The following is a 22510-nucleotide window of genomic DNA, read 5'->3' as shown; positions in this document are numbered from 1 at the left end:
ACAAGTAAGCATGTTCTCAACAAGTAATCATGTTCTCAAACATCAAGGCACTCAAGCATGTTATCATTCATCATGTTCATAAGCAATATATCATGTTAATCAAGCATTCTTAACTCATAGACTTCATGTATATCATGCATATTATTCTAGGCAACAAAACAGCATAAAAATGGTTGAATTAAAATTGACAAATGTATTAAACTAGCAATCTAAACATTATGAAACTTTCACAGATTGAAGCACTTTAATTTAGCTTCAAATAAAATTGGTTTCACCCGATTTGGATTCATATCCAAGGAGTTCTGCCCCAAACAATACAGACTGTCCAGCTTACTCGGCAGCAGAAAAATGGTGAGATGAAATTGAAAACTGTACTAAACTAGCAATTCAAAAATCATGAAACTTTTACATATTGAAGAAATATAAATTATATTTCAAAAAAAATTGGTTTCACACCATTTTGAGTCATGCTCACGGAGATATGCCCAAAATAGTACAGACTGTCCAGCTTACTCGGCAGCAGAAAATGGGTGAAATAAAATTGTAAACTGTATTAAAATAGAAATCCACAAATCATGAAACTTTTACATATTGAATCAAGTTAAGTTAGCTTTCAAATAAAATTGGTTTCACCCAATTTGGACTCATATTCAAGGAGTTATGCCCAAAATAGTACAGACTGCCCAGCTTACTCTGCCAGATCAAGGTTCCTCTAAACATTTCAAACTTCATTCATTTATTTTGTCCAAGTCTTAACCTTTTAGTTTTCTAATATGTTTACAAAGTTCATACATCACATCAAGCTCGTTTTCATTAGTCTTTGAAGGTCTTAACATGTTCATCATCACCATACAAATCTCATGCAATTCCTACCAAGCAATTTTGCACGCTAAAGTCGAAGACCCGAAGTGTCCTTACCTCGATCCTTGTCTTTCTCCTTAGCTTCTTTGATCTAAGTTCTCCCAAGGTGCTCCTCACCTTCACACAATCACACAATAAATACAACCATTAATCACTCAAATCACCTAGTAATCACATATATACTTAACTATGCCTAGAACTTTTCATGGATTGGCTTAGCTTTAAGAGTTCATGGGTTTTGAGTTTTGAAACCACACTTGAAACAGTTTTAGGAGTTAAATACTTAAACTTTCAGCCTTCAAGGCCTGAGAAACAAGGCTCACAAGTCATCTCTTGAAGTCTTTACTTCATGAGAACATTGAAACATCAAGATTCAACCTTTTGAACAAGAAAATGTTTTATGATGAGTAGTTTTCTTCCTTGGCTCTCCATTTTCGAAATCTAAGGTTCAGAACACAAGAGCATGAAGCCCTAACATCCAGCTTCAACCTTTTTCAAAACACTTTTCACAAACATGAAGCCAAGGAGATCACAAGCTCACCACAAGCACAACAACAACATCAACTCGGTTTTTAGAAAAGATGAAGAGAAAGATAGCTCCTTTTTGAATTTGGAGACCATCACCATGATCCTCGCCTTTAATGCTAGCTCCTTAGTGAAGGAATGGAAGAAAAAAGATGATTTCTTGGTGGTGTTTGTGGAAGATTTGTGTTAGAGTTTTTCTTGAAGATGAAGAAGATGATGAACCTTCTCTCTAGACTCTCTCTCTCACTTATCTCTCTAAAATCCTATCCTTTCCTTCCCTTTGGTTCAGAAATCTAATGGGAAGCTTCTATGATAAGGTGGTGGTCAGCTCCCAAGGTGAAATGATAGCTTGCACTTTTGGCTTTGACTCATTTTCCCATGCACACCACTTATGGCAAAGCAACCATGATACTAACTTTTCTAGTCTTGGTTCATGAGCCTACCCTCTTAGCCTTTCCCTCTAACACTCAACATCTGAGCACTCAACCCCAAAATTAGACCTAATCTGGTCAGTTTCGTGGTTGGCTCGTTTACGAGTCGAACTCGACTCGTTTTTGAGCCGAAAACACTACCTGGCGAGATTTTTGACCTTATATCGATATTACAGTCAAAATTCTCGTAATTACGCGTAGATCATCGGAATGATAATGAAAATATTTATTTCACATTCGAATAATAATTCAAGGACAAAAGGGCGCTCTCGGCGAAACCCGTCGGTTCGACCGTTTTTCGTAGTGTAGCCGAATTCTCCGACGAACGAAGAATGAAACGCTTGGAAAATAACTTCGATAAAATTCATCATGCAAGGTCACACCCATAAAGATCACATTAACCGAACATTAAAGCACTAAACCGAGAAATTGACCGAGTTTATTTCTCTTAACTATCACGGGTCTTACATTACATGAAGCCGACACGCGTCAAGCCACCATAGTTCGTGGTGATAACAACTGGAGCAGGGCGAGGAAACCAAGCACTGTCGCCACAAGACCGCTTGTGGACTAAGTAGGCTAAGAGGAACTTGCTAGAAAGATCAAGATATTAATCCTAGGCTTTACTTACCATGCCATGTTGGCAATTGCTCTTGGTCACTAGACTTTAGCATTAGTAAGTTTTTTCTCGTGATCGTCGCCCTATCTTTTCTTTAAGACACTCTCAGCTCTCATGCTTCGAGCTCGGTGTCTTGTGGACTTGTGGATTGAGCGAGCCCCAGGGGCTATCGCCCAGGGACGCTTGTCCAGGGCGACGCGCGCACTGGGAAGTTGGGCCTTCTCCCGGGAAGCCCAACTGGCCCACTAAGGATAGTTAAGGACGCTAGACCCAGCCCCAAGTCTATAAATGGGGGATGGTTACCAATTGCAAATGACTCTTAGCTCATTTGAGAAATAATAATCTTGAAATTCAGTTACTTTCTCTCTCTAAGCGGTTACGATCTAATTCTCTCTAGATTCTCACGTTGCAATCCTTTCACTCGAGGTACTGTACCACATCTCTATGTTCTAGGATAGAACAATGTTTCTTTTCGCCTTGCATTCGCACTTCAACTAGGGCAACACCATTTTCTCTTGTTTATAGGATGAAGGTTGTCTTACCAACTGAAGTTGAGATCTCATCACTAAGAGTTTTGATGGAAGCCAAACTGGAGGAAGCTGAATGAGACCAAACCCGATTTGACCAATTGAATCTCATCGATGGTAGAAGGTTAGCCGCTTTGTATCATGGTCAGCTTAATCATAAAACGATGAAAAGAGCCTACGAAAAGAAGGTACGTCCAAGGGAATTTCAAGAACGGGATTTAGTCTTTAAGAATATTTTGCCCACTCAAAAGGATCGCCGAGGTAAATGGACCCCAAATTATGAAGGTCCATATGTAGTCAAAAGAGTCTTCTCTTGGAGGAGCCCTTATCCTTAGTGACATGGATAACCAAGATCTGCCACACCCAACAAATTATAATGCGGTAAAAAAGTATTATGTTTGAAGAGCTCGCTAGATCGAAAGATGGTCTGGGCAAAAGTTAGAGCCACCCTGTGGACTGAAAACTAAAAAACGAGCAACCCACGCAAAAATTAGGATAAAAAAAAAACGGGGGCGTGGTTTTGATCTTGGTGGGATAACTCCTGCGAAGGTAGAAGTCTTGGTTAGGGCAAAGGAGATGCTTGTAAAGAGGGTCATCTGGGGCAATTAAGAAGATTAACGCGGCTGGTTGATGGACGAGCAAAATGAGACGAAGTAAAGCTAGGACTTCTCATCCAAGGGGGTGTCTTCTTAGTACTCTACCATCGCTCACATGTCTTTCCTCTTGTACCTTTCATTCATTTGATGAATAAATTGGCTTTTTCCAACATGATTTACCTTTTGAATACTAATAAACTCATTTTCATCTAATAACCCTTGTATTCATTTTGTATTTCATTATTACTATGCATTAAAGGGAAGCATGTTGTAGCATATAAATGCATCATTTTGGAAAAATTATGTGAGCCTTGTAAGCTTGGCAAAGTCTGAGTCAAGAAGACAGACGATTAGACCACAGGAAATTTTACCAATGACATATTGCCAAGGTTGTTTGATTCAAAGTCCAACAGCAACAAGTGACATGTAGAAGAGGAAAACAGGGGCAAATGCTGCGTTCTTGCTCATCCTGGGATCCTTGAATGCCTGATGCCGGTTCAAAAAATATATATATAAAAAAATATTATAAAAAATCAAAAATAAAAAAACCAAAGGTCAGGTAAATGACGGTAATGGGTTACCAAAGGCACACGCAGTGGGTCATCTGCCTGTTAGGGTACACGTAGCGAACTCGCTCAATGGCGCACGCAGTGAGCCAAAATCTCTCCAGAGTACACGTAGTGGACCCATTCAAAGACCACGTAGTGGTTTCACATCTCTTTTCGTTTTCGGAAGACCACGTAGTGGTTCCGTAGCTTGTTCTCTTTGTCGAAAGACCACATAGTTGTTTCGCGTCCAATCAGGATGCACGTAGTGCATTCGCTCAAAGGCGCACGTAGTGGGCCATCATCAAGTCAAGGGTACACATAGTGAACCCGCTCAAAGGCACACGTAGTGAGCCATCATCCAGTCAGGGAGCACTGATAAGCGCATAATTGATGCACTTTACGTGTGTCTTTCTAAGCTTCATTATATACATTTTTGTGCTTGATTGTTATGACTTAGCCATGTTTTGACCATTAGTGCTTATTTGGATTATTCATGGAAAAGAGCTTAATTCCGTAGTTTTAGAAATAAGAGTTGATGCATGTTCGCTTAGTTCATGTTAGTTCGTAACTGTTCCTTAATCGCTTAGTTTAGGAAACTGTAAATTGATTTTCGCTTAGTTAATCAACTCTCACGAATTAGGGAAACAATAAGGAAGAATTAATCTTTTGTAATAAATGAAGGTTTGTTGCACTTGAATGTTATAATCCGATGACTAACGCTTTCTCTCTTCTGTCTAGTCTATTTAGTTATTGCTTTGTTACTTTTCAATCCAATCAATCAACCCCTTTTAGGTTTTTTGTTTTATTCTAATATCAATTAATAATTTATCAAGTCCTTGTGATAACGATCCTGGTGTTAACACCTTGTACTGCATTCAAAGCAAAAATACTTTGACACGCACCCGCGACAGTGCGTTCGTCAAATTGGCGCCGTTGCCGGTGACTTCGGTGATTATTAATTGTTTTTAGAGTATTTTTATTTATTTTTTTTGTTTTATTTATTTTATTTTCGTTTTTATAAAAAAAAAAAAAAAAAGGGCTAGCGGTTAGGATTAGATTTTTTTATATATTAGATTTTTTTTATTTAATAGATTGTTGGTTGTTTTTATTTTATATCTATATCTTATATATCTATCTCATATCTTTTATCTCTATCTCATATCTTCTAATTCTCTTTCCTATCTTTTATTTTTATATCACTATCTCTTTCTTATTTCTCTATCTTTTCTCTCTTTTATTTTATTTTGCTATCTTTTCTATCTTCTTTCCCTTCTTTATTATTCTTCTTATTATTATTACTAGATTTTTTTTACTAACTTTTTTTTTATTGTTTCAGGTTTCGTTTTTACTAACTCTTTCTTTTTTTTTTCTTTTATTATTCTTTTTTTTTACTAACGTGTTTTTCTTGTTTTTTTTTCTTTTCCAATAACTTTTTTTTTGTTTTATTTTTGCTGTGGTGAAAAAAAAAACGGAACACAAGTGTTACTTTGTGGAGCTTTTGCAGTGATGGAAGCTAAACTTGATAAGCTAGAAGCCAAACTCGACGAGATACAATTTTCTGTTACACAAATGTTGCTCAAGAGCTATCAACAACAGTTTGAGTCACCTCAATGCTATCCACAAGAGAATTATGAAAATATTTGGTGTGACCCACCTTGCTATCATCCACAAGGGCAATTCCAACAGTCTATTTATGCACCACCATGCTACTATCCGCAAGAGGAATTTCAATATCCATTTCATGATCCACATCATTCACAAGAGGAATTTCATCAACCTTGGAATGATCCACCCCAATTTTTGGAAGACCTTTCAAAGCAATATGAAGCAAACCAAGCCCAGTTTCAACAACCTCGACACGAGGAACCTTCCATATTGCAAGAAATTCAAGACATGTTGAACCAAATGTCTGCAAATCTCAATGCAAATGCTGATCAACACCTGCAAGATACTGCAAATTTACAAGCTCCAGTTAACGAGCTTGTTGCACGCGCTCCCACATTGCAACATGAAGCTGATGCAGAGATTGATGATGAAGTTAATCCTTGTGATGATACTCATCTTGATGCTAAGACTAATGGTTCTAGTGATGTTAGTGAGTTTGAAGTTGATTTTGCTTCTGATGCTGATTCTAATGATGAAGCCAACCAACAAGAAATACATCTCCCTCTTCCACAAAGAACTTATGAGAATGAGAAGATGTATCATGGTGAAGTGTTGGATGATTTCAAGAAGTGTTTTGCAGTGGATGAAGTTAAGAAGATGGATGTAGAACGTGGATCTAAATTAGCAATTTTTCCACATGAGCCGCTGTTAATTAATCTAGATATTTTTGAAAAAGTCGTGCTTATTGGAGAGTTTGTTGATTGCAAGAAGCCAACCTCAATGGAGGAATACTTTTTGAAACCTCTACCGAAACCTCCAGACAAAGAGTTGATTGTTGAATGTACTGATTTTTCATTTACTCTTATTTCAGGTTGGACACATGCTCGAAAAAAGTTTTCACTCAAACTGAACATTGTCATGAGTCATGCTGAAGGTGCTAGAAAACAGTTTGGGTTTGTTAAGATTGTTGCAGATGAGATCCCTCCAAAGCCACCTGACTTGTGGATTGTTGTTGTTGTGCCTCAAGACTATGAGCTTCCTCTTAATGCAAGGCCTCCACCGGACCCGGGTGATAGCAGATTCAGAGCATTACCCGGTTTCATGCCTCGCCAACTCCCTTGATCCCTGGTTTTTCCTAACCTTTCTCTTTTATTACACTTGTCTAATTTATTTGATGATTTGTGCCTCACATTGAGGACAATGTGTGATTTAAGTGTGGGGGTGGGAATCGTATTTAGGAGTAGTAGAACCTCAGTTAGGATAGTTTGCAATTTCAATTTATTTGTTTTTTTATTATTGTTTTCAATAAAAGAGTACACACTTTTACATTGAGTTTTAGAGATGCTGAGTTTGTGAGCAATGTAACCACTTTTCTGTTAAGTTTCATGTTTTTTTTGGATGAAGTTGCTTGCATTTTGAGTTCATCATGATTTGCACTGAGAATTGATATGTTGGATTTGTTGTGTTATATGCTTGTCATGTGAGATTACCTTGTGAGATTTTGGACCAAACACTTGAATGGTAATATCTTTGCCATGATTCTCTTCTTTCTTGTGTGATTTCCTCATGTTTATATGCACTGCAGAACTTGACTTGATTATGACTCAAATTGTTGTTCATTTTCATACTTTGATGTGATAAGGCATTCTTTTTCAATAAGCTATTGTCCTAAAAAGCTTACCTTGCTTGTTTTAACCTTTGTGTTAACCCCTTTGAGCCTAATATCTCTATTCTTTTGTAGCTCATTACAAGCCTAAGTGAAAAACAATGATGATACCTTACCTTAGGGAATGTAAGAGCTTTGGAATTGTCTTGGGAATGAGTATTCAATAAGTGTGGGGGTGAATTATTTGAATGCATGGTCTAAGTTGCTCAAAAGAGGTATCTTCCTTGTGGATAAATTGTAAGCAAGCTGAAAAAAAGTTGAAAGAAAAAAAATGGAAATGCTGAAAAGGAAAAAATGCAAGAAAGAAAGGAAAAAAAGAAGAAGAAGAGAAGTTACAGAGTGAAGGAAGGTACTCAAGAAAGAAAAGGAAGTGAAAGTTGTAAATAAAGTTGTGAAAATGAAGAATGTGTTAATTCTTAGGGTTGTGAGTAAGTTTACTTTGAATTATTCCCCATTGCTCTTATTTTTCCTAAGGTCTTAACTCTGAATATCTTTCATAAATCCTTCCTTGACCTTAGCCTCATTACAACCTTCAAAAGTCCTTTGATCTTTGTATGCATTTGTTCAATTTAATTGGTGTGTTAGAATCTTGTCAAGCCTATGATAGATGCATGTTTTCATGAGATGATGAGAGTTGCTTAAGCATGATTAAACACAAGCCCAAACACTTGAGAGTAGAGAGTATAACACTTGCATCCAACTTTGATGTTCAATTTGAAATTTCTTGTTGGCTTGGAATGTAGGTGATGGAATCTAATTTGTCTAATCTTTGTGGAAAATGAAGTGGTTGTTTTCTTGCTCATAAACCTGAATTTATACTTCTCAAAGATAAGTGTGAGCTGAGTTTTTATGTTTTAGGAAGTACTTGTTATCATAATTGATTTTCTGAATCTTCTTTGAAGTTAAGTTTTGCCCAGGAGTGCAAAAGGTTAAGTGTGGGGGTATTTGATAAGCGCATAATTGATGCACTTTACGTGTGTCTTTCTAAGCTTCATTATATACATTTTTGTGCTTAATTGTTATGACTTAGCCATGTTTTGACCATTAGTGCTTATTTGGATTATTCATAGAAAAGAGCTTAATTCCGTAGTTTTAGAAATAAGAGTTGATGCATGTTCGCTTAGTTCATGTTAGTTCGTAACTGTTCCTTAATCGCTTAGTTTAGGAAACTGTAAATTGATTTTCGCTTAGTTAATCAACTCTCACGAATTAGGGAAACAATAAGGAAGAATTAATCTTTTGTAACCAATGAAGGTTTGTTGCACTTGAATGTTATAATCCGATGACTAACGCTTTCTCTCTTCTGTCTAGTCTATTTAGTTATTGCTTTGTTACTTTTCAATCCAATCAATCAACCCCTTTTAGGTTTTTTGTTTTATTCTAATATCAATTAATAATTTATCAAGTCCTTGTGAGAACGATCCTGGTGTTAACACCTTGTACTGCATTCAAAGCAAAAATACTTTGACACGCACCCGCGACAGTGCGTTCGTCAAGCACGTAATGCACTCGCTAAAAAACCAAGTAGTGGTTTCACATCTCTTTTCTTTCGGAAGACCACATAGTGGTTACGCATCAAGTCAAGGGTCCACGTAGTGCACCCGTCCAATGGCGCAAGTAGTGAGTCAATGTCTATCCAGGGTACACGTAGTGTACCCCGCTCAGAGACCACTTAGTGGTTTCGCTTCTCTTTTCTTTTTCGGAAGACCACGTAGTGGTTCCGCAACTCTTTTCTCAAGAGACCACGCAGTGGTCCCCTATCTCGCTCTTCTTCTTTAGGAAGACCACGTAGTGGTTCCTAACTTCATTTCTAATTTTTCGGAAGACCACGTAGTGGTTCCGCAAATCTTTTCTTTTTCTCAAGAGACCACGTAATGGTGACCTATCTCACTTTTCTTTTTTCGGAAGACCACGTAGTGGTTCCGCCATTTATTTGAGTTTTTGTTTCTCGGTCTCATGTGCGCTTAGTCACTTTGACGATAGAGTTGCGGGACAAAATAAAAGTTCATATCTTTACTTTTATTTATCATAGCAATTTGATAACAATTGTTACTCATATTGCCTATGAAAAATAACAAGTAAAGAGGGGCAATTGTGAACACCTAATTTTGTCCTACTTTTAATAAAATTAATTTAATTAATAGTAATTATTTAAATGATTTCAGAATTATAATATTAATTAAATAAATAAATACGAAAATAAATAATAAATACCAAAAATAAACTAGATTGTTCTAGATGAGCTTTTCTTCCTCTCCAAGAATGGTGAAGGATGATTCCCAAGAATATTTTAGGAGTGGTGAGAAAGAAACCCTAGACATGCTATAAACAGAGAGGGGGGTTTTGTGTGGTGATCATGTTCAGAGAGAGGTAGAAAGTGAGAAAAAACTGAGTGTTCATTTCTGAGTTGTAGTTCCGACTTTGAACAGCAACTTTAAAATACAAGATATTAAGTGTGAGTGTGAGTGCTAATTTCCAGCAACAAAATCATCAACCAGGTGATTGAAAAGGTTTGGTTTACGCTCAACCTTCTCTTGCTAGATAATATGATTTCATTGTGTCAAAATTAATATCACCACGTTTGATGGGTTTCTCTTTCCTCCAAAATCTAAATGCCTCTTTGGAAGACATTTTTTTTTTTTTTGAAATAAAGGATAGATATATTAATTAGAGTGGGGCATAGAAGCCATAACATCAGCATCCACAAGTGGAATCACTTCAGGCGGAGCTTCTTCAATCCAGACAGCCCCCGGATAAGAAGAAGCATGCCGTGCTAAATAGTCTGCAACTGCGTTGCCATTCCGGCGTATAAAAGAAATAGAAACAGAAGTAAATTGAGAAACTAATCTATGACAATCCGCTAAAATAGAAAATAAATAAGAGCTGCCTGGAGAAGAGCTTCTCCAACCATTAAAGACCTGCAAATTATCAGTCTCAAGGCACAGTTTCATGAACCCAAGATCTCGTGCCATCACCATTGCCCAACGAATTCCTTGTGCCTCAGCGAGCGTCGCGGACAAAGCCGGAGCTGTATGGGAGGTCTCCACCGCAAGTACCTCCCCTAGATAATTCCGAGCCACCAAACCATAACTGGCTCCTCCATCCGCACGAAAAGACGCATCAACATTAACCTTTGTCGTTCCTCGTTGAGGCCACGACCAGGAAGAAGCCATGTCCCGTTGCGCTCGCCCCACAGGTGCATGAACTGGTGTGGGCATCTCCAAAAGCGTCGACAACCTCTGCAACAGGGACTCCATGGAAACAGGTTTGTTGTTGAAAATCAAAGCATTCCTAGCCTCCCACAATGTATACAACCAAGCCTGGAAAACCGGTATGAAGTCCTCCTCCGCCGTAGACAAGACGCCACCGCCAACTCATTCAAGGACGAAAAAGAAGCCACCCGAATTGCCAGCGGCGAAGCAAACCACAACGGTTGCACCGCCGGACAGCACACAAACACATGATCATTCGTTTCCTCTTCACAACCACACAAGGGGCACCGAACATCAACATCCATTCCACGAATCCTGAGGCTCACTCGAACAGGAAGAATCCCTTTGATTGCTCGCCAGGCAAGCTCCTTGCACCGAGGCAAGGCCTCAGACCTCCAGAACTTTTTCCATAACGAAGGATGAAGATTACCTCCACTGGAAGATGAGGATACACCCTCTTGGAAGACATGTTATTTGTATGTGTTGTGCTTTTTCTTTTTTCCTTGCTGATTTCTGTTTTAACAAAAGATACGTTTTTATTTTTTCTTGGCAACTTAGGATTTGTTCTTTCTATAAGGGATTTGTTTCTTACTTAAAAGTTATAAATTTCTTTCAAGTATATATTAGATGCTGTGAAATTTCTTACTCTCCCGTAGATAATCAAAACACAATATTTTGAATCTGAATTTAAAGTAACATGATAAAAAACGTTGATGGCTGTTTTTTTTTTAAATAAAATACACCCACCAATTTAAAATGATCTCTTTTCTACACAAATAAGACATATTAATATGCCAAATCTTTTCAAAATAAAAAAACACAAACCAAATAAAAATGTTTCAAGAATTACGTGGTTTTGAAATCTCCATCATACTTTGGGGATACGTAGGAGCGGGCATCAACAACCGTCAAGCCAAATTTATAAATAATCTTTTGTTTTCTTAATAAAATATAAACTAATCTTTAATCAAAATCATTTTTTTGGGGTGAAATAAATAAAAAGCTATTTTCTTTCACACAATTAATTAGGGTAACCATTTATAAATTGACTCTTAGGGTGCTAGTACCTTCCCTACGCGTAACTGACTCTCGGACCCGCTTTTGGTTTCGAAGACTGTATTCATATGGGTTTTCTAACGTTTTCCCTCTTTAAAAATGTTGATGGCGACTCTTCTGAATTTTAATGTTTGTAGCGCCGTCCCGCTGCAATTCTGGTTGCGACAATCTTTATCTTTGAAGAGTTCTACAATTAGCAAGAAACAATATGGACCATCCAAGCCTGTTGAAGCTTCTTTCCACCATATGGAAAGGACAGATGTTGATATGAAAAGGATGAGAGGTCTTTGTGCTAATGAGATTCCATTCAATGTCTTAAGAAATCCACAATTTGTTCAAATGTTAGAAGTCATAAATAAGGGGCCTAAAGGTTACAAACCGCCTTCTTTTGAAAAGGCAAGAACTATTTTGTTGGATGCAAGAGAAGTGTTGAGAAAGATTTAGCTCCTATCAAAGACACTTGGTATCATCAAGGAGTTTCTATTGTTTCAAATGGGTGGAGCAACGTGAAGCAGATGTCGTTGATTAATGTTCTTGTTGTGAATAGTAGAGCAGCAATGTTTATGTATGCAGAGGACTTTTGTGGAGTTGAAAAAACTGGGGTTGCTATTGCTCAATATCTACTCAGAGCCATTGGAGAAGTTGGGTCATCTAATGTTCTACAAGTGGTGATTGATAACGCCGCAAATTGCAAGGCTATTGGAGAGAAATACAAAAGGTACACACACGTACATTTTTTTGTCTCTTTGTGTTCACAGTTTGAATTTAATATACAAAGATTTTGCTGAAAATTTTGATTGGCTGAGAAACACTTACAAACAGGGAAAGAACATAGTAAAGTACATAATTAATCACAGTCAGGCCTTAGCAATTTTTAGAGCAAATTCAGATCTTGAATTGCTAAAAGTTGCAAAGACTAGATTTACATCACACTATATTTTACTGAGGAGGCTTTATGAATGTAGAGAGGCTCTTTCTACTACCGTTGTTTTGAATTCTTGGAGAGAATGGGTAAAAAAGGGATATGAGAATACTAGAAATATGGGTGTTTTAGTTGTTGAAACTATTCGCAATGACAGCTTTTGGGAGGAAGTTGAAAATGTGATCAACATAACAAAACCAATTTATTTGTTGATTAAGTTTGCTGATGGTGAATGTCAAAAAATGGGAGAGTTTAATGAAAAGATGGATATCATGCTTGGAGAAATAAATGAGGTAATGATCATAAACAAATATGCAGATTCCTATTCCAAAATGGAAAGCCTAATTACTGAAAGGTGGACAAAAATGAATTACACTATTCACTGCCTTGGTTTTGCATTAACCCCTAGATTTCATGACATTGGATACGTTGAGACAGGAGGTATAGGTAGAAAGGCTCCAAACAAGAATAAAGAAGTGATCACTGCCAGTAATGCAAGCTTTTGAAAAAATATCTGAAAATGCAAAGGAGCGGAAGCTTTTAAAAGATCAATTTGCAACTTTTCACATGAAAAATGCATATGTGCAATGGAAGCTGCCCAAGTAGATGTTGTGACCATGGATGCTATTGATTGGCGTCTACTTATGGTTTTGAAACTCCTGAACTAGCAGAGGTTGTAAAAAGAGATTTATCTCAACCTATAAGTAGCTCTTAAGCTAAAAGAAATTGGAGTACTTATGCTTACATTCACAACGTCAAGAGGAATAGGCTCAACTTTGAAAGGGCTGATAAATTGGTTTTTATTCACACAAATATTCATTTGCAGTCCCGATTTTTCGATACTTACAAGCATGACCCTTTCAAAAAATGAGATATGAATCCAAATGGCACTTCTTTGGAGGAATACTCTACAAGGCTAGAAAAAAGGAGATGAGAAGTTGAGTCCTGTACCATTGATGAATTGCACGCACAGAGGACTAAAAAAGGAAAAAGAAAAAGAAATTAATGTTCTAGTTAGAAGACATTAGCATTTGTCATTTGCTGTTACGTGTTTTCTTTTCTTTTTTTTGTTAGTTGGGGCGTATTCAATTGTTACCAGGAAATGAATGTTTTCTTTTCTTTATTGTTAGTGGTGGCGTTATTCAATTGTTACCAGGGAATGAATTTGTGGTTGTTACTCATGTTCCTCAATTTTGTTTTATGTCGTTAGTTCGGTTACTCAATTTTGTTATCATGGAATGAAAGTCATTACTCATGTTCCTCAAGTTGTTTTATGCAATTGGTTTTTGATAAGTAATTCCGAGTAACTATTTGATAAAATACTCACTATTGGAGATGCTCTAAAGGAGATATGATAAAAATAGAATGCAATATTGGAGTAGATTGCTCATGGAGTCGCTATTCATGGTGGCATCAGCTTTTCCTTTGTGCCTAGAAAAATTCAATTTGGTATCTGATTGACTTGCTAGAGCTGCTTTACAATTCCTGTTTGGGAATCATGTTTTTTCTTACCCATTTGGCGAGTGCCATCATCTGCTTAGGATAGATTTGTGTGAGGATTTGTCTCCTTGTCCTTTTTAGTCTGATGCTTAGTATTTTTTCTTCAGGGAAAAAAAAGAATGTAATCAGTAAATAATAGTTAACAATGTTTTCCGAAGCATAAAAAAAAAAGTTAACAATGTCTTTTTTTTTTAAGCAAAAGGATAATTATATATATAAATATCGGAGAGAATACGGAGATAATTTTGATGAATTAGTTTGTGTAATTCCACTATAGTCCAAATTGTTGGAAACATGTTACTTGAAGGGTGGTTCTTCACTATCTTCTTATCCACTCTATCCCATATATGTAAGGACCAGCATATAGCAAACACTTTACAGTTCCACACTGTTCAAGGCAATGGCTGAAGCTATCATGGGTTTCACCGTTTTCAAGTCACATATTCATTGCTCATGTCTACAAACAAAGAGATTTGATGTGAACCCGTCTTCAAGACTGGTAAAGTATTCCTAATTTGTTGTACATTTTATCTCTTGAGTTTCCCAAGTTAGTTTCAAAGCATAAAAATGAATTTGACAATCTTTTTGCAGCCTAAGCTGCATTCAAACTCCACCCTCTTTCACAGATCGTGGCAGGTAAGTAGTTTGAATTAAAAATGGAAACCAGGTTCAGTTTAAACTCTTAAATCTTGATAACACATGTGTGTTTGTAAAAAGGTCTTTGAGAGTAAATGCAAGAGAGCATCTTTGTGTAAAGTGAATGCCTTGCCAGATTGGCCACTGATGGCAATTCTAGTAGAGCAAATGGAAGGGCAGAGAGATATGATCACTGAGAAAACAATTTGGCATCTTAGTGATGGCCAAATTAAGAATGTCTGTAAGTCTTAAAATACTCCCTTCTTTATGTCTCTATTTTCTCTCCTTGGAATTTCAATTTGACTACTCATTGGTACCCTTTCTGTTGCAGATTCTTGGTACATAATGTTCACTGTGTGGGGATGCTTGGTCTTTGGTTCCATGAAGGTAAAGCACTTATCCTTCTATTCAAATTTAGTCCATGTTTGGAAATCTTTCTAAAATTAATTCTGAAAACAGAATCGATTATTAGAGAAACTTTTATGAGTAGCTTCGGAGTTTTAAAATTGATCCTGATAAAGTAAATGTCATCCAAACATGCTATTAGCCATTGTGTATATTTGATATGATTTAGGATCCATACTACGACTCAGAAACATATAGGGGAGATGGAGGAGATGGTACTGGCAACTGGATCTATGAGAAGGTAAGTAACTTCAATGAATTTTATTAATGTAATAGTGTTGCACTAAATACATGGTTTTAAATTGCGGTTTCAAATGCAATTACAATGCAATATCAAAGTTTTTCGAGTCTATTGTGAACGCATTAACCGTATTTGTCCACTATTAATTTTCTGTATTTTCAAAAATCTAGACGCAACCATAACCGCAATTTAAAACCACAGCTAAACGCATATATCTTACACATAGCAAAACAGAACCTTCATTGCGGGTATTATTATGGGCTATGCAGCAAGAGATTATGGAAGCAGAAGCCAGAGAAGCTCTGTGGCGCGAGGAGTTGATTGAGGAGATAGAGCAAAAGGTTGGAGGGTTGAAAGAACTTGAAGAAGTAAGCACGAAAGAGGAAGTATTCAAGTGATGTTTCATCAATGTGTATATAAAGTTCATTATAGGAGCAAATTTTTATGCTTCATTGTTAAACCACCGTTTATTACTTTGAAAATATGGGGTCGCTATATAATTCGATGGGTGGAATGGACCTTAATCCTATTGATTAGATAAATTTGCAAATAAATATTCAAATGTACAACTTCATACTTTAAATTTAGATTATTTCTCAAATTGCCTTCTTTGGAGTATTTAATCTTCTCTGCTAATTGTTGGGCCGCGAGATACATAAAATTCTGGAAGATCGTCATATTGAGTTAACACGAGAAAATCACAAATGAATTAGACACGACATCTTTCATTCATAACCTTAAGGGTATGTTTAGATTGACGGTAGGGAGTGAGATAGGATCAGGTGAGATGAGATGAAATATTTGTATGTTTCATTATTTGTATATAATGAAGGATGAGATGAGATGAAAAGAGGCGGCATGTATACTATCAAATTCTATTCGTTTCCATCATTTTGCTTCCCCCAATTTAGGAGGTGTGGGATGGAACAATAATTTCACTTTTTTTTAAAAGGTTGTTTAAATGACCCATGTGAAAGTTTGGTTAAATAACCCATCATCCAATCACATTGGAGATAAATGAGTTGGAAATAAATTAATAAATAAAATATAGAAATTTCAACTCACCTATCTCCAATGTGATTGGATGATGAGTTATTTAACCCAAACTTTCACATGGGTCATTTAGACAAGCAAAAAAAAATTACACCCTCCGGTCACATATATAAGCAAAAAACATTTTTTAGGTTCATTCATTTAATGAATGTATCTAATCATTAAAACAACTAGATACGTTCATTAAATGAATGAATCTAAAAAGTGTATTTTACTTATATATATATGACCGGAAGGTGTATCACTCTATAATTCTATCCCTCTTCTATTATGTTGTTCCTTGTTCTACACAAAAAAATTGTTGTTTTCTTCTTCCTGCAACTGCACATTTGGCGTAAAAATATGAATTTTTAATGATTTATCATGTTGTAGAAAAAAGGGTTAATGGTCAAATTGGTCCCTGTGTTTGTAGTCAATTTTAATTTTAGTCCCTCCCCGGAAAAAAATTGCCGATATCTCCCTGCAGTTGCAAGCATTTTGGTATTAGTCATCGCCGAAGGACGGAGCTTCGGCGAGAGTGCCCAGTGGTATGCCAGAGCTGACGTGGCTTTATCCACATCATTTTTTTATCGTTTTTTGGGGTTTTTATGTTTTTTTTATCTTTCTTTCTAGTGAAACTAATTTCAGTTTTTGTATTTTTTTCAGTTTCTATTTGTTATTTTAATTAGAAAATAAATATCTGAAAATTAAAATTTAATTAAAAATGATGTGGATAAAGCCACGTCAGCTCTGGGCTGCCTCTGGGCACTATCGCCGGAGCTCCGCCCTCCGACGAGGACTAATACCAAAATTCTTGCAACTGCAAGGAGATATCGACAAGTTTTTTCGGGGAGGGGCTAAAATCAAAATTTACTACAAACACAGGGACCAATTTGACCATTAACCCTAGAAAAAAACACTTGCAGCCTATCTCACGATGGACTTTTGTTGGCAAATTGTTGTTTCGTTTTTGAAATATGACAGGCTCTGCGTGATGTTTCAAGAAAGTCATAATCATCTTGTTTGATTGACCAAAAAAAAAATCAACTTGTTTATAGTATAAAGATGAGATATTACTTGACTTGTTTTTTTTAACTCAACAATCAATTATATCAAATCCGGCATAGAAGTCAATATATCGGTCCTCAGAAAGCTAGATACCTTCGGAGGCCCCTCCTCTATCCAATAGAAGTGAGAAATGCACATTGAAATAAAAGTGAAAAAACAAAGAAGTTTTTTTTAATTGCCTTTTCAATTGCAGTTTTTTTTATTACTCAATGTGACAAAGGAAAGGAACCTCATTAACACTTTGTTTGGTGGAGGAGATTTGAATAGAGAGAGATAAAGAAGAGAGAGTTAGAGGGGATGGTGACAAGTATGTGTTTGTTTGGTATAGGGCAGAGAGAGGGGAGAGAGAGGAATGAAGGTAGGAATATTGCACTTTTTAACATCATCTCGTTTTGAGAAGAAATGGTACGGCCATGCTTTAACACTTTGTTTGGTTGTGAAGAGAGAGATAGAGAAGAGAGAGTAGAGAAGAGAGAAGTTGAGTAGAGAGAGATATGTAAGAAATAAAGTGGATTTAAGTGGTTGTTTCGTATGGGATAATGTTTTATCCACACCTCTCTTTTGAGGTGGAGAGGTGGAATGGTGAGAGAGATAGGAAGAAAAGAAAAAGTAAGAGAGAGAAAATATGAGATCTGATAGATGATAAGATGAGAGAGATAGAAATAAAAAGAGGTGGAAATGAAGTGTTTAAAAAATGAGGTGTGTATATATCATTACTCTTTGGTATGATAGAGATAAAGAAGAGAGAGATGAAAAATAATGAGGTGGATAATAAATAATACAAAAAGAAAATTTTTTTTTTATTTAAATACACTTTTGCCCCATCAAAGCAAGATTGGTGGCGTTGCTTTTTCTGTCATTATGGCCCCATTTCATGGGTAGAATTGTGAAAACAGAAAAAGAGCACAGCCTTGGCCTCTTTCTTCGCTGTTTGAGAAGAGGTTTAAAAGCACATTGGACCCACATGTATACTCTCTCTCTCTGCTACAGTAAATCAAACCAAACACAAAATGAGATTTCTCTCTTCTCTAACTCTCTCCAACCTATCTCTCTCTTCACAAACTCACCTCTACCAAACAAAGCATAAGTGTGTGTTTTTACAAAATTGAATTACTATTTGAAATGGTTTCTTGTATTTATTTGGACTGTAAGACTCAAGTTTTTAAGCTTATGCCAAGTGAATAAAATTCTTATTCGCGATTAGGGTTGATGTATCGTGAAAGGAAAACCTGAACAAGAGTTTACTAAATGAAATAAATTTATGAAGGAGAAAGTTCAGGAAAAGTCTAAGGATTGTATCAAAATCGATAAAAGGGATAGCACGATCGATATACGCTTAAACCTAGGGCAGAAACCCTAGCAAATAGCTAGTTTACACTTAAAGTCACGATGGAAATTAATTCCAAAAATCTTCAGAGAAATGTTAGAACTTCTCTTATTCCTTATACGACAATCGTTTCGAGGCGAAACCTTAGAATCTACGAACGTCCGATTCCAATCATCGGAAGTTTGCCGAAACTAAAACCCTGATAGTTCAAAACCCTAGAATCAACCGACGATGAAGACTTTTTCTATTCGGAGCTTCAAATGAAGATTCCACACGCATACACCCATTTCTCTTGATGATTTCAACCTTTCTTTAGAAGGAAGTTTTCTCTTCCGACATTCAATGCAAAAAGTAACTTATCGGGTAAAATAGTTTTACACCGACTTTGCATTAGTCACCTAAAATACAAGGAAACCTCTTTTGAGTTTTGGAATTATGTCGCCAAAACATATCTTAGAATTCACGGAGAATGAAGCCGGAAAAATCGGAATCGCGAAACTTTCATTTTCCCGCGTTTTTCCAACCTCTATATATAGCATGAAAATGAGAAAAAAATCACAAAACTTCACCATTTTCATCCAAGAAGGCCGCGAGTTTCACAAGGGGAGGAGGAGAAGAGATTTTCTTCATTTCTTGCTTGATCGTTGATTCAACAGTTGCTGCTTGAAGGTATCGAGGTATAGTCGCTAATCCTTACCTCTGATCGTCTTTTCCATAGCTTTTCTCTATGTCTTTCTGTGCTCATAGTTTTGAGGTTTTTGCAAAACTATCCTGATAATTCCATTTTTCTATCTAAACATCTTCCCTACGTACCCAAGAGCATGTTTAGCTAATAATACTCCGCCGATTCTCGAAAAACTACCGTTGAGTTTCAATTCTGCTTAAAATACCCATTTTGGGGCAAAGCTTCGTCCTTTGGGCTGAAAACTATCGCCTTAGCTTAGTGCTAGTAGGATTAGTTGTCATAAATGTCGTTGGTGACGTCCCCATCCAATTTGCTTTTTGAAATTTCAGTTTTGAAATTCTGAGCTAAAAATATTGACCAAAATACCCCTGCGACAGTTTTCGATCCGATAATTTTTCCGAGTTTAGAATACCCTTAGTTATGACTAATGATAACCTAGGAACCAAGTTTGATCGAAGAAAAATCGACCCACCTAATTACCAATAGTGGCCGAGCACCCTAGGGGGGGAGGAAGAAAATTCTTATTTCAAAAACTTGTCCTTTCGCGCTAGATTATTGTACCTCGGAGTATATACTACTTCGTGTAGCCTTAGTGAGTATTGATTACTGAGTTTCTAATAGTTTTTGATGGAATTCTGTGGTTTTACTCTAAAGGTTCTTTCGAAGAATTTCCTGAAGATCAAGGAGCGGATTGTGAAGGAACTTTCGAAGATAACCCTGGAGAATCTACAGGTGAGGGCTACTCACTGAATCCTTAGTTAATGCTTAGGGTCGACGCATTCGACATTGATTTACTGTTTATGCATTTGTTTGTGGTTGATTGGAAAAATGTTTTCTGAGGCTTCGGCTGACAATGTAGATGATTCATCTACTGACTGCTTTTGAGATTGACTTACATGCTATGTGCTAAGTGGGTAATCTAGGATGTGTGATGTATGCTTTATATGCTAAGTGCTACGTGATTATTCTAGGATGTGTTGATATATGACATGTTTGTTGACCGTACTGATTTAACTATGTCTTTTCACTGATATCTGTGATACTGAAGAGTGAGAATAACGGGCAGGTCATGCCGATTTTATTTTGAGAGTTTTGAGGAAGTTGATAGGACGAACGAAGATTCGGGCCTTGTATGGTTTTTCATGGATCGAGACATTCTCTGGAGTCATTTGGGATTAGGAGATCCCGAGAACTTATAAGATTTGTGATAAGACAAAAGTGGAAACTATTTTGTAAGGAAAAACTCATAAGACCTTAAACAACCTTTAAATCTTTTAATAATGATAATAATCTCGAAGGAAAGCTTAGGAGTCAAATCTTAGTTTTGGAAAAACGAGAAGTGTCGTCGGATCCAAGTGTTGAGAAAATTATAAAGTTTCGAGTATGTTGATACTCTTGTGCTCTGGGAGCAGTTGTGTTGTTGGGCTATCCGAGGGATAAGCCAGGAAACAGGTAGTTTCCGAGTATGTTGATACTCTTTGCTCGTTGAGCAGTTTTGACCATCGGATTGAGATGAGTCGGATGATTGGGAGATCATCATGAGATAATGAGTTCTTATAAAGAAGTGTCTTTTGTCGCAAAATCGACTTTACCTTAGGGTAAGCTTTTAGAGACATTAATTTAGCTAGAACACGTGGCGACGTGTCGAGTGAGGTCGGAGACGTTGTTTGGCTAATCACTGCATTGCATGCACTCATTAAGTGGTTTAAACACGGTGAGATGCCGGACCACGGTGGATTCCAAAATGGTCATAAGACCCGGATTTCCGCGTAAGAGCGCTGTTAGGTGACTCTTAGTAGCAGACCGAAATGGCAGGCCTTCGGGTTTTATGCTGATCTGACTACCGTTGTTGTTGGTATAAGAGGCACGCGGGCCGAAATGGTCCCACTGTGGCTGGTGCTAGGGCTGATCCGTTGATGTCCATCCTTTCCGGAATGCATTTGGTTAACTGGGTTAACCGCCATCTGCATTTCATGCAACATGCATACTAACTTAGTTGCTGAGTGTGATTGATAATTGTTAATCCTATTTGAAGCATGTTAATTGTTATTACTGTCGTTTATATTCATTGTGGAATATGCAACCCTAGGATGCTATCTTTGACTTATAAGCCTAAGCGGCTATCTCTTATCTGTACCTATTGGGATTATTATCTACATAATTCTTTGGAGTTGACCCTCGCGTCTTCTGTGTGTGTTTTGGCGGACTACGCCCTTTGTCATATGTCTTTGGCGGACTGGTTCACAATGGTCCACCCTTCGGGGGGGACTAGATATGAGATGATAGATCAGGATGACCCCGGCGCGTGGGTGATTGACCCCGCTAGTCATCGCGCGACGTACTCGGGGAGGATCATGGAGGATCGCGTAGACAGAGTAGGACACTTGATGGAAGGAGTGCTGAGGAGGTGCACTGTCAGTTTCAACTTGCCACCCGGAGTGCACTGCGGACCAGGATTAGAACCACCACCACCACCGTCATCTTCTGATGATGAGGACCCCTCAGAGGAGGAGCCTGTGGGAGTGCATTCTTCAGAGTCCAGCACACCCACCGTTGCTATCATTGATGATCATGGTTCGGGCCCTAAGCCCGTGAGTCCAGCACCAGAGCGCATCGCGGTTGCGAGAGGAGGACGGGTAGTGTACATAGACTTGGTCGTTCTGGATTCAGATTCAGACGACGATCATGCTAGCATGTAGGTTTTAGTGCTGGTGTGAGCTCCTCGAGATAGGATTAGTGTAGGAGTAGAGTCTTAGCTCTGACTGTCATTTGTTTCCTTGGGGACAGGGTAGTTTCCCGCCTATAGCTTTTTGTGTGGTTTCTTTACGGGAATCACAGAGAGTTGGTTGGACTTAGGATGTCTTCTTTTAGGCCGATTGGGCTAACTTATTCTCATTTTTGAGGTTTGTGTTGCGGACACTTAACCTTTACTTTTAGTTTGTACATATTGCCTACGGGCGTTACACTTTCTACTTTCCGTCACTGGAGGTTACTCGTGACGAGGTTGCTACTTACAGCGGGGGCTGTAATTATTATTGTATATTAGTT

General features: G+C 37.4%; 2 protein-coding genes across 2 annotated transcripts; both read left to right on the top strand.

Annotated features, from left to right (window-relative positions):
• Positions 1–5042: 5042 nt before the first annotated feature.
• Positions 5043–7115, top strand: LOC130731894 (uncharacterized). Its single transcript, XM_057584072.1, has one exon. It carries the CDS (start codon positions 5614–5616, stop codon positions 6832–6834), a length of 1221 nt encoding a protein of 406 aa, XP_057440055.1. The 5' UTR covers positions 5043–5613; the 3' UTR covers positions 6835–7115.
• A 7290-nt stretch (positions 7116–14405) lies between these two features.
• On the top strand, positions 14406–15951 carry LOC130731893 (photosynthetic NDH subunit of subcomplex B 4, chloroplastic). Its single transcript, XM_057584070.1, has 6 exons — positions 14406–14567; positions 14660–14704; positions 14786–14945; positions 15036–15091; positions 15279–15350; positions 15620–15951. The coding sequence occupies exons 1-6, from the start codon at positions 14469–14471 to the stop codon at positions 15746–15748; spliced, it is 561 nt and encodes a 186-aa protein (XP_057440053.1). The 5' UTR covers positions 14406–14468; the 3' UTR covers positions 15749–15951.
• The last annotated feature ends 6559 nt before the right edge of the window (positions 15952–22510 follow it).

Source organism: Lotus japonicus, chromosome 1, assembly GCF_012489685.1.
Source record: "Lotus japonicus ecotype B-129 chromosome 1, LjGifu_v1.2".
In the NCBI taxonomy this organism is placed as follows: domain Eukaryota; kingdom Viridiplantae; phylum Streptophyta; class Magnoliopsida; order Fabales; family Fabaceae; genus Lotus; species Lotus japonicus.
This window is presented reverse-complemented; position numbering and strand designations above follow the sequence as displayed.